The sequence below is a fragment of the Rhinolophus hipposideros genome (genome assembly GCF_964194185.1).
Source record: "Rhinolophus hipposideros genome assembly, chromosome: 19".
Taxonomy (NCBI): domain Eukaryota; kingdom Metazoa; phylum Chordata; class Mammalia; order Chiroptera; family Rhinolophidae; genus Rhinolophus; species Rhinolophus hipposideros.
Genome location: NC_138065.1, coordinates 2,062,164 through 2,073,457, shown reverse-complemented (window position 1 = coordinate 2,073,457; position 11,294 = coordinate 2,062,164). Strand labels below are relative to the sequence as shown.

Below are 11,294 nucleotides of genomic sequence, written 5' to 3'. Positions count from 1 at the left end.
GGCGGGGCCTGGCTCTGGGCCGGGGGAGGGGGCGCAGTGGGGCGGGGCGTGGCGGCGCCGCACGACCGGGTGCGAGAAGCAGACCCAGCCGCCGCGGCTCGTCGGCGCGCGGCCCAGCACCTGCTGCCCTCCGCCCGCCCGGGGCGCAGCTGCCATGCGGCTGGCGCTGCTGTGGGCCCTGGGACTCCTGGGCGCGGGCAGCCCTCTTCCCTCCCGGCCGCTCCCAGACACAGGTAAGTGCGCGGACGCGAGCAGGCCGGGGTGGACTGGAGGGAGGCGCAGGAAGTCGGGAGGCACTGGGGTGCTGGGGTCAGAAGAAGACTCTGGGAGACCCCAACCGGAACGCGGCCCGCCTTGGTCTGCTGTCCTGGGCCGAGGGCCCGGCGACTGGCGTGGAGAGGGAAGGAGGGTCATCCTCGGCACGGTCCCCGCGACACTTCCAGGCTCCGGGACCAGGCACCGGGGGGCCTGGAGCAGCGCCCCATCCCCTAAGGCTCGTGGGAGAGGGTCGCTGCCCCCAGGCCTGACGTCTCGCTCCTCTGGGGCCTAGCTGACAGTTCCACCTGGTGCCAGGCAGCCGAGTGGACACGGCTCTTAGGGTTTGAGGACGAGAATTCTCCCGGCCCCTCCTCCCAGGCCTGAGCGGCCAGGCACCCTTCACCCCGGTGCTGATGCCACCAGAAACCTGGCTGAGCGGGCGGGCCCCGGGAGAAGCCAAGAGGGGAGAATTGGCCAGGAAAGAGGCTGGGACAGCAACTCCTCCTTGCAACTTTCACTTCCCGCTGCTGTCTTGGGCCAGGGGCCGAGAGGGCAGGCGGGGGTGGAGTGTCCGGAGGAGAGAGGGCCATTGTGGGGAGGGGGGGAACTCGGAGGAAGCGGAGGCTGTGGGCAGAGGGTGTGCCTGACTGGGCATGAAGGGTGTTTTGGGAGGGGGGTGTTTGCACTGCTCACCCAGAAATGGGCGTTCCCAGCATCTCCGATGTGAGGAAAGGGGAGGGTGAGTGGGCCCACGGCCACGAGGCTTGGCCCGGTCCTCAGAGGGGGCGTTCCTTGGGGGGGTTGATTGGGTGAGAGTGGGGAGGGTCCCTCTGAGAAACTGGGATTGGCTTGAGGGGGACAGGGATGGGCCACTGGCTGGACAAGGTGAAAGCTGAATTTCTTTCTCTGGGGACTTGTGGTTGGGTTGTTGGGATGAAAGAAAAATATTGGAGAGAAGTCCCCCCTTCCCCCCTTTAAGTCCCACGATGCAGTGCCCGAGTCCTTCAGGCAGAGTAGGGCCTTGATGCACTGGAAGCGGGGTGGGTCAGAGGATACAGCTATCCCCCAGCCCTGGTGCTGATTCTCTCAGCTCTCTCTTGGGGTGCCCTGGGGACCCTGCAGATGGCACCAAGGAGGAGCAAGCAAGGCCAGAGAGGGCCCTGAGTGGGCCGTTGGAGCCCCAGATTCTTCAGGACAACCTCACACTCAGCCTAGCAGAGGTGCTTCAGGTAAGCCTCCCTCTCCCCTCAAGTAAAGAAATACGTCCCCACCATGTCACCCAATCAGGTGTCTCAAGGCAAAGCCTGGCTGAGTGGCAGGTGAGTGGACCCCACTGTGGCACGGCCACCCCAGGTCTGGCTGCCTCTCCCACCACACCCCAACACCTGGCTTCATTTATCTCCCTCTCCCCTCTATGCACATCTGTCTGCCTCAGCCCCACCCAACCCATCCATCTCCACTGGGAAATTCTGAGGCCAAACGTGCTTTCTTGCTTTTATATTGTCAGTTTTCCCGGGGGTGGGGGGGAATTAGAGAGGGTCAGGACCTCACCAAACGCCCTCCCCCACCCCCAATTCTAAAGCTGAGTCAGAGGAAGGGCTGGGGCCTGCACTGGGTCCTCCATGAGCTTCCTCTTTGGGCAGGAAGCCGAGGGGGGCGGCTCAGATACCTTCCTTGACCTCCCCACACAACCCCCCAGAACAATGCCCCAGGTCAGGCGGGGCTTCCTGGCCCCTCCCGCGGGACCCCCCCCACCAATGATGTAATGGTGCTCTCCTAAAGGCCTGACATTTTCTGGTCAGGGAGGATAGGAATTTCAGGCGGGGGCAGGGAGGTGACCTGCCCTTTGATGCCCACAGACCAATGCGCCTGAGACTTTGCAGATCCAATTGGAGTTGGATGGTGAGAGTCATATCCTGGAGCTGCTACAGAATAGGTAATAATAATAACGGTAACATGACTAACAATTTTTATGTGTCAGGTACTAAATGCCTGAATTCATTTAATCCTCATAACGACCCTATAAGGTAGATACAATTATGTATTATTATTGTCCGCATTTTATATATGGAGAGATAAAGGTACAGAAAGGTTAAATAATTTGCCCAAGGGAACATTTGAGTTCTTGCTCCCCGGCATATGTCGTCAGTTTGGCTCAGATAAACTCTTATAAAAATTCATTAAAAAGAAAAACCTTGCCCAAGGTCATACAGCTCGTGTGTGGTGAAAATCCAGTTGGAACCCAGATAGCCTGGCAGTTTGTGGCCCAAGCACTATGCTCCGCTGCCTCTGTGGGAAGCAGGAAGGTTGGGGGATCTCCTGGCCCCCAGCCACAGTTCTACCACCTTCAGCCTCAGGCTGTCACTGTACCACCCTGGAAGGCAGCTGACACTCCCCTCCTTTTCCTTCATTCCACAGGGAGCTGGTCCCAGGCTCCCCGACCCTGGTGTGGTACCAGCCTGATGGCACCCGGGTAGTCAGTGAGGGACACACACTGGTGAGTAAGGCCCTCTTGTGCCCTGTTTCTGACCTGAAGGAAAGAGGGAGGGGGCAGCTGGAGGGTGACGTCTTGGAGGACGTGGGAGGACGCTGCATATCTTCACCAATAGGCGAGTCTCCTGGGTTCGAACCCCGGCCTGTCCCTCGAGCTGGCACTGTGTCTCTGTGCTGTAGGAGAACTGCTGCTACCAGGGAGGAGTGCAGGGCCACACAGACTCCTGGGCCTCCATCTGCACCTGCTCGGGGCTCAGGTACGGGCGGATCCCACAAAGGTGGAGAGAGTGACCGGGCATGAGCTGGAAAGTTTTCTGACTTCCTGCCTCTTTCTCTAGGGGCCTGGTGATCCTATCCCCAGAGAAAAGCTACGCCCTGGAGCTGGGGCCTGGGGACCTTCAGGGTCCTCCCGTTATCTCCCGGATCCAAGACCTCCTCCTGCCAGGCCACACATGTGCCCTGAGCTGGCGGAAAGCTGTGCCCGCTCAGACTCCACCAGGGCGCTCCCCGGGACAGCATCACACTCGCCGGGTGAGGAGAAATGGCAGGAGGGCTGGTTATCTGTTCACAGTGACAACAGCTCCTACTAAGGGAGCAACTGCCACTCACTCTGTGAGCATTACCTCCTTCACTCTGCCCAGACACCCTGAGAGGGAGGGGTTATGGAGAGCTCTATTTCAGTGAGAGAGGTTAAGTGACTTGCCCAAGGCCATTCAACTAAGATGTGGTATATCCAGGACTTCGGTGTACGTACTAGACTCAGGCTCCTCGGGTCTTATGATCCCACATGCAGGGAGCTCTCTTCGATGTAGAAACTATCTCAGTCACCGACCAGAAAACAACAAGAACCCAGCTTCCTAATCTGTAAAATGGGGACAATAGAACTACTCACCTTATAGGGTTGCTGTGAAGATTAAATGACTTAATATATACGTGAAGTCTTAGAACTGTGCCTGGCATGTGGTATTTGATAGTGTTGGCTGTTACAATTTTTCAAAATGTGTGAAAAGCCCTGAATTTGGAGCCGGAAAAGCGGGGCTCTGCTCCCCGCTTCAAACCCTACTTCTCCGTCCACCTCGGGCACATGCCTGTCCTCTCGGGCTCACGGTGGCTTGTCTCTACAGTGGACTCTTCACTCTCCTCTGCCTTCACTCTGCCTTCCCCCACAGGGTGGGAGTGGACACAGGTCAGTCAGCCCTGCGTGGCTGCGGGCAGGGAGTGTGGGGAGGTGCCTCCTAACCCCTCCTTTTCCACAGTGGAGGCGGGACGTGGTGACGGAGACCAAGATCATCGAGCTGGTAATTGTGGCAGATCATTCGGAGGTGAGCTTGCTGGCCCCTGAATGGCTTCCCCTGACCCCGCCTACCCTGATGCCTTTTACGGCCGCCTCTCCACGCACAGGTCCAGAGGTACCCAGACATACAGCGCCTGATGAACCGCACACTGGAAGTCGCCCTCCTCCTGGACACAGTGAGTGTCGGGCTGGGTGGCCTCCTTACGGCCCCCTGGCCGTGGGTGCACCCTCCTGACCCCCAGCTCTTTCAGTTCTTCCGGCCCTTGAACGTACGCGTGGTGCTAGTCGGCCTGGAGGCTTGGACACAGCAAGACTGGATCGAGATAAGCCAGGACCCAGGTCTCACGCTAGACAACTTCCTCCACTGGCGCCGGACCCATCTGCTGCCTCGTTTGCCCCATGACAGTGCCCAGCTGGTGACGTAAGACCCCCAGGCTCAGCCAGTGGGGCGGGCTCTGCCCTGGCCTGGCCAATTACACACCCCAACTCCCTCCCAGAGGCCCTGACTCTCTGGCCACCTCGGCTTTTGGGCTTCACCTTTGACGTCTCGACCCCACAGTGCTACCGCGTTCTCTGGGCCCGTGGTGGGCATGGCCATTCAGAACTCCATCTGTTCTCCTGACTTCTCAGGAGGTGTGAACATGGTGAGCGACTTCTGGGGCTCCTCCCCATTCCCAGTGAACTTCCTCCGCACTGTGGCACTATTTACTGAACCCCCCTGCAAAGCTGCCCAACTCCAAGTTGTGGGTACAGAGGACAGGGGTGACTCAGGTGGCCTCTGCTGTCAGGGCACCGCACTGGTGGCCAGCTCATCAGGGTACAGTCTTCACCTAGGTCTTCCTATGGGGGGGGGGGTGCAGCTGAAGCCCAAAGAACAGAGGTGACCTCCCAGGGTCACACAGTGAGGGAGGGGAACAGCGCTGAGCCAGACCCAGGTTTCCTGCCACCCAGGCCTGGGCTCTCCTCCTGCTTTAGAAGCAACTGGGGGAGGCGGTGCCTGCTGAGTGCCCTAGAGGTCAGAGGAGCAGAGGACAGCAGCTGTTGGGCTGCTTCTGGACCTGTGGTACACCTCCCCGCAGGACCACTCCACCAGCATCTTGGGCCTTGCCTCCTCCATAGCCCACGAGCTGGGCCACAGCCTGGGCCTGGACCACGACCCCCCTGGGAACAGCTGCCCCTGCCCAGGCCCAGCCCCCGCCAAGAGCTGCATCATGGAGGCCTCCACAGAGTGAGTAACTGCAGGAGTACAGAGCAATGGGGCCGGGGGCAGGGGAGGGGCCGCGGCCCCAACCGTCTTTGCTGCCCGCCCCAGCTTCCTGCCAGGCCTGAACTTCAGCAACTGCAGCCGACGGGCCCTGGAGAAAGCCCTCCTGGATGGAATGGGCAGCTGCCTCTTTGAGCGGATGCCCAGCCTGCCCTCCAAGGCCACTATCTTCAGAAATGTGACCATGGAGCAGGGCAAGCAGTTCACCTGTGTCTTCCCAAACGTGAGCCTTGCCCCACCCACTTCTGTGCGCTCGCCCTGGCTCAGGGGCCCTCTCCTGAGCCGCTCTCTGGTTCTGAAGGGCCCTGCTACCCCCACCCTCCTCCCTGTCCAGGGTCAGCACATGGTGGTTGGGCTGTGGCTTTCACTCTCTGTGGGCGTCCTTCTGGGGTCGGGCTCTGGGAGGGGGGCTTCTGGAGGGAGGATCTCAGGCCAGGCTGCTTGCATGCTCAGCCCCCCTGTACCCCAACCCACAGGACTGCACCGATCCCTGCTGTGACCCCTTCACCTGCCAGCTGAGGCCAGGGGCACAGTGTGCAGCCGATGGACCCTGTTGTCAAAATTGCCAGGTGGGCACAGACCGGACTGGCCTCCTAGAGCACACCTGCCAGGGACCAGGGCGGAGAGGGTCGTTCTGACTCCCAGGGCCCGGCTGGATTTGCCTGGCCCCCCACTGACGCTCACTCACCCTCCACAGCTGCGCCCGGCGGGCTGGCAGTGCCGTTCAGCCAGAGGGGACTGTGACTTGCCCGAGTTCTGCACAGGGGACAGCTCCCAATGCCCGCCTGATGCCAGCCTGGGGGACGGGGAGCCGTGCGCTGGTGGCCAGGCTGTGTGCGTGCAGGGGCGGTGTGCCTCCTACGCCCAGCAGTGCCAGGCTCTCTGGGGACCTGGGGCCCAGCCCGCCACACCGCTTTGCCTCCTCACTGCCAATACTCGGGGGGATGCCTTTGGGAACTGTGGGCGCAGCCCTACAGGCAGCTACGTGTCCTGTGCTCCTCGGTAAGAGAGAAAATGGCTCCTCGCTGGGTTTGTGGAAGGCTTGGCCCTGCTCCCATTGAGCCTACGCCTCCTCCCTCACCCCAGAGACGCCATCTGCGGGCAGCTGCAGTGCCAGGGGGGCAAGGCCCAGCCTCTGCTGGGCTCAGCCCTGGATCTGCGCTGGGAGACCCTGGAAGCCAATGGAACCCGGACAGATTGCAGCTGGGTACACCTGGACCTGGGCCGCGACGTGGCGCAGCCCCTCCTGACTCTACCTGGCACAGCTTGTGGCCCTGGCCTGGTGAGCAGCCAGGGTGGGTGAGCCCAGGGGGGGAGGGCTACCTGTGTACAGGTGAGCAATGTCCAGACCTCACAGTTTATGGGGCGCAGACTCTAAGGGGAGTTCACGTTGTGACTGAGCCAAGTCCTGTCGTCCCACGAGCCTTGGTTTCCCCCTCTGTCACACTGGGGTGTGGCCTCAGTTGTGTTGGACTCCAGCGCCAGGAAGCTTTGTGAGAACGTGGCTTTTGCTCTTCCTCCCCATTGGCAGGTGTGCATTGACCATCGATGCCAATCCGTGGATCTCCTGGGAGCACAGGAATGTCGAAGCAAATGTCATGGGCACGGGGTGAGCTGGCATAGGGGGCAGGTGGCAGGGGTGCGGAGAACCTCCAGGGAGGAAAAGGGTGATGGGCTTTGGAAGCAGACATACCCGTTTCCACTGCCTAGCTGTGTGACCAGGGCAGGCTATTAACCTCTCTGAGCTCAGTGTCCTCATCTATCCAATGGACTCATTACAGTACCCACTTCCTGGGGTACGCGAGATGCCCAGGAAAGCCTGGAGCCCAGTGCCAGCATATAGAAGGCACTCACAGTGGTAGTTCGATCTAATTTCCTCTGGTGCAGATAGACTCCCTCTCTCCGTAGCATTGGGTTGCTGTACCCCATAATCCCAGCACACCTTCCATTTGTGGACATCTGAGATCTAGAAAAGCTGGGGACAGGGAAACACGGCCCCAGAGCGCACAGCCCCTCATTTCTCAACTCGTACCTCCTAGGTCTGCGACAGCAACAGGCACTGCCACTGTGAGGAAGGCTGGGCACCCCCGGACTGCAGTGCCCGGGTCACAGGTAGCATGGCCTGGGCGCGGGGGCCACTGTGGGAGGGCAGAGTGGTTCACCCTCTACCCCCCCTTTTTCCAATCCCTTCACTGCTGGCTCCCTGACTCTCGGTGACCCCTGAGCCCCTCACTTCCTCTGAGCACAGGACCTCACCTTCTGCCCCCGCCCCTCACTCTCTGTGGACTCCCCAGCCCTGCACACCTTCAAACCTGCCTTCACCCTGCAGCCACCAGGTCCCTGACCACGGGGCTGCCGCTCAGCCTGCTGTTGTTGCTGATCCTGGGGCTGCTTGGGGCCAGCTACTGGCACCGTGCCCGCCTGCGCCAGCGACTCTGCCAGCTCAAGGGACCCAGCTGCCAATACAGGTACCAGCCTCCCTGCTGCCAGCTCCCTCCACAGCTCTGTTGAGGGCAACAGCCTGGAGCCCTGTCCCCACCCCTCTGCAGCCCCCGCCACCTGCCTGGGACCTCAAGCCCCTTGGGCCACACCCCACACACCTCCCTTCCCTCCGTGTGCCCTGGAGCTCTTCATCTCTACTGTAGACCTGCACGGGGCAGCTAGCATGCTAGGGCCACTTCCCGACACCCCCTGCCTTGCCCTCCCCGCCCCGCCCCTGTGCTGGGGAAGGGAGGCTCTTCCTCAAGGTCATCAGCTTCCCCTCCCCACCCCTGATCAGGTCTAAGCCCCCACACACCCTCCTCTCCAAGGGCTGCCACTCAAGGGCTGCGTATGGATGGAAGCTGGGCCCTCTCCATTCTTGCCTTTCTCCTTGCTCAGGGCAGCCCAGTCTGGTCCCCCAGAACGTCCAGGACCCCCACAAAGAGCCCCGCTGATGTCCGGTGCCAAGGTGAGTCCTGGATGCCAGAGGAGAGACGGCCCCACCTGGGCTGGGCATCCAGCTTGGGCCCTGGGGTGGGGCAATCGAAGGCTCTAGACTCAGAGAAAGACACTGCCAAAGAGTCAGGCAAAGGAGTCTGGGCCAGCCCCCGCTCCCCACTGGCTGCGGGCTGAGATGCAAAGTGCAGCCCGGAGTGGGGAGGGGCAGTCCCCTACAGGATGGTCTGTCTGCTGAGCTCTTTGAGCAGGCCACCCCAAGCTGGTGGCATTGAGGTGGGTCTACCCCTGCTCCCAGCAGTGGCCCCTGGAGGGAAAGGGGGGTGGGGCCCACAGTGGCCTTCAGTGTGCCAGGACCTGATGAGACAGTGCAGCCTGTAGGAGGGCCGGTGAGTGCCCCTGCCCTGAGCCCTCTGCATCTGACGACAGGAGTGTGTGTGTGGAGGGGGTCGGCATGCCCACTCCACCACTGGTCACCCCCTCTGCGTGCATCTGAATAGCCGCTTGCACAACCCTCACAGCCCCGGGGGCCCTGGCTGCCCCTCCTGAGGCACTAACCCCCCGTCTGCCCACATCTGTCTCTCTGCTCCCTCCCCCCACCCCACTGTGTGCCTGTCTGCTCCTTGGGGGCTCTCTCAGCAGGCTAGTGCTCTTGGCTTCCCGGCACCCCCTTCCAGGCCGCTGCCTCCTGACCCTGTGCCCAAGAGACTCCAGGTAAATCTGGGCCAGGCCCCGCCCTGGCCCAGGGCAGGCGGGAGGCTTGGTGCCCAACTGCAGTTCTCATCCCTGTTCCCTGCCAGTGTTGCTCTGCATTAGGGGACCAGGGTGCCCCTCAGCCTTCAGACATTCTGAGCCCCAGAAGCAGCAAAGGGTGAGCCTCCTGCCTTGGTTTCTACCACCATCTGGTGGCCAGTGGCGGGACTGCAGCCGGCCAGGGACACGACGGTGACCCATACCTCCCTTCCCCAGGCATCTGCTGGCATGCACCCAAGCCCTGCGCGCATGTCCCCATTCTCTCCTGCCCCCTGGCTGATTTTGCATGTTCATCTGAATCCCTGGGGAGAACCTGCATGCCCACTGCCTCTTGCTGTGCTCTCACAGCCACTGCCCCTCTCTCTGTTCAGGCTGAGCGGGCTGACCGACCCAATCCCCCCACCTACCCTCTGCCTGCTGACCCGGTGGTGAGGCATTTGAAGGTAACAGTGGGGGGAGAGAAGGGCACAGCCTCTTCCCCCACCCAGGGCTGTGGCCATTGCAAGATGCCCCTTTGTGCCGTAGGGCACCTAACCCGGTGGCATCTCTAGGTGACAGGTTTGTTTGGAGACAAAGGTGACCTGGTGCTGCCCCCAACAAGCTGGTGTTCCCCAGCACCACTGCATGGGGGGGTCCAACATGACACACCCTCCCAAGCCCGCCTTCTACCTTCTCTTTCTCAGTCTCAGGGGCCTGCAAAGCCCCCACCTCCGAGGAAGCCACTGCCTGCCGACCCCCAGGGCCGGCGCCCTTCGCAGGACCTGCCTGGCCCAGGAGTTGGAATCCCGCCCCTACTGGTACCCTCCAGGTGGGCACAGAGGGGCGCTGCGGATGGGTGGGCAGGGCAAGTGGTGGGGAAAAAGGACCTCTGACCTTTTCTTTTCGGCTTTGTGTACCCCAGGCCTGCACCGCCGCCCCCAGCCGCGTCTTCGCTCTACCTCTGACCTCTCCTGAGGTTCCGCTGCCTCCAACGCGGACTCAGGATTTAAAAAGGCGACGGACCCCCTGCTGGAGTCCCACACGATGGATGACCGAAGGAGCTGGAGTCTGGACGCAACGGAGCAGGCGCCTTAAGACAGCAGGCACCATCGAGAGCTGTCAGCAACACCCTGCGGACTCGCCCACGAAGTTGCAGCGGGGCTGGGGAGGGGCTGGGCCCTGGACCTGGCTGGGGAGCTGTGCACAGCCTGTCTCTGCTCAGTTGCAATAAACGGGAGCCCCTGGAAGTGCGCCTCGGAGTTTGTCAACTCAGGGAAGGCCAGGTCGCCCCTGCTGCGTTTTCAGTTCTGGCCGCTAGGAGACGCTGCCGCCCCGGACGGGATAGGGAGGACTAAAGTCCCTGTCTGGGGCAGCGCGTGCCGCCGGGATGCTCGCGGCTTGTGTCTGCCCAGCCTGGGATGACTCTCGGCGTAATCCAGTACCAAAAGGAGTTGGAACGCCTGTTGCCATCCCCAGTCGCCAGACCCTCGCCCCCAACGCCTGGGGACCCCATCGACGAAGGGGTCAAGCTCTTGGACCCGCCGTCCCCACACTGACCGGTAGCTGGGAAAAGTGGATCTGGCTGGTGTTCTCAGAGCCCCGGAGCCGGGGCGGAGCTGGGCGGCGGCTCCCACGATCCCAAGGCCGCGCACCTGCCTCCTCCCCCGCCCCCACCTGAGGGCTGGGGAACAAAGGTGCTTTGTACAAGCCGCAACCACCTCATTACTTCGTCTTCGGGACTGGGGCCGCGTGGGCCCCCCAGCCCAGAAAGGAGGTGTAAGGCGGAAAGGGACAGGCGCCAACCCCAAGGTGGGCATGGAGCTCACCACCGAAGGCTGGGGGTCAGGAGAGAAGGGGTGTCCCAGGAGGCGGTCTGTTCCTTCCCCCAGCGCCATCCCTAGATGTGCAAAGAAAGAGGGCGATGTGCTAAGGTGGTTGGACAGGCTTTTTGGATCCTGGTCCCGGCCTCACTTTACTCTTTCTGGGCAAAGGGCGTCTGCTCCTATTTAAATTTTCCAAACTTCTGATAAGGCCTTCTATCCTGTACTGACGCAGACACAAAAGCCACGGCCTCCTTAAAAGCCTTCCTGGATAGTGGAATACATCCTTCCTCTCGCCCCCTCGAAACGCGGTCCAGCCTGGGCAGGAGCTTGGCTAACCCGGCGCGCAGCGGCGTGAAGGGGGTTAACGGGAGTTGGCTCCGAGTGGAGAGGCGGAGACGCTCTCCCATTGGTTGAAAGTTATCCGGGGGTGTGGCCTGTGGCTCTCCGCACTCCACCCCCTTTCCCGCAGCCCCCCCCCCCCCCCTTCACCACT

At 61.7% G+C, this 11,294-nt stretch overlaps 1 protein-coding gene across 6 annotated transcripts; it reads left to right on the top strand.

Annotated features, from left to right (window-relative positions):
• The first annotated feature begins 35 nt into the window (after positions 1–35).
• ADAM15 (ADAM metallopeptidase domain 15) lies at positions 36–11,266 on the top strand. Of its 6 annotated transcripts, XR_013991659.1 has the most exons (24): positions 36–233; positions 1,381–1,487; positions 2,118–2,194; positions 2,677–2,755; positions 2,932–3,008; positions 3,090–3,282; positions 4,008–4,073; positions 4,153–4,221; positions 4,297–4,466; positions 4,605–4,689; positions 5,125–5,273; positions 5,358–5,532; positions 5,786–5,878; positions 6,007–6,311; positions 6,396–6,591; positions 6,841–6,918; positions 7,349–7,421; positions 7,639–7,777; positions 8,190–8,259; positions 8,889–8,960; positions 9,047–9,117; positions 9,371–9,442; positions 9,683–9,807; positions 9,901–11,266. XR_013991659.1 is itself a non-coding variant. In XM_081024625.1 (23 exons), the coding sequence occupies exons 1-23, from the start codon at positions 155–157 to the stop codon at positions 9,941–9,943; spliced, it is 2,592 nt and encodes an 863-aa protein (XP_080880751.1). In that variant the 5' UTR covers positions 36–154; the 3' UTR covers positions 9,944–11,266. The 6 variants fall into 6 exon arrangements, 5 of the variants coding, with proteins under 5 accessions (XP_080880751.1, XP_080880750.1, XP_080880753.1 ...); XM_081024625.1 differs by lacking the exon at positions 9,047–9,117; XM_081024624.1 differs by lacking the exon at positions 9,047–9,117 and having other exon boundaries at positions 8,886–8,960.
• Positions 11,267–11,294: the final 28 nt, after the last annotated feature.

Bases quoted from the DNA above. Each gene is read 5' to 3' on its own strand.
- ADAM15 (XM_081024624.1), top strand. From the start codon at position 155: ATGCGGCTGGCGCTGCTGTGGGCCCTGGGACTCCTGGGCGCGGGCAGC. The intron at 2,195-2,676 runs GTAATAATAATA...TTCATTCCACAG, and splicing joins CTGGAGCTGCTACAGAATAG to GGAGCTGGTCCCAGGCTCCC. The intron at 6,312-6,395 runs GTAAGAGAGAAA...CCCTCACCCCAG, and splicing joins TACGTGTCCTGTGCTCCTCG to AGACGCCATCTGCGGGCAGC.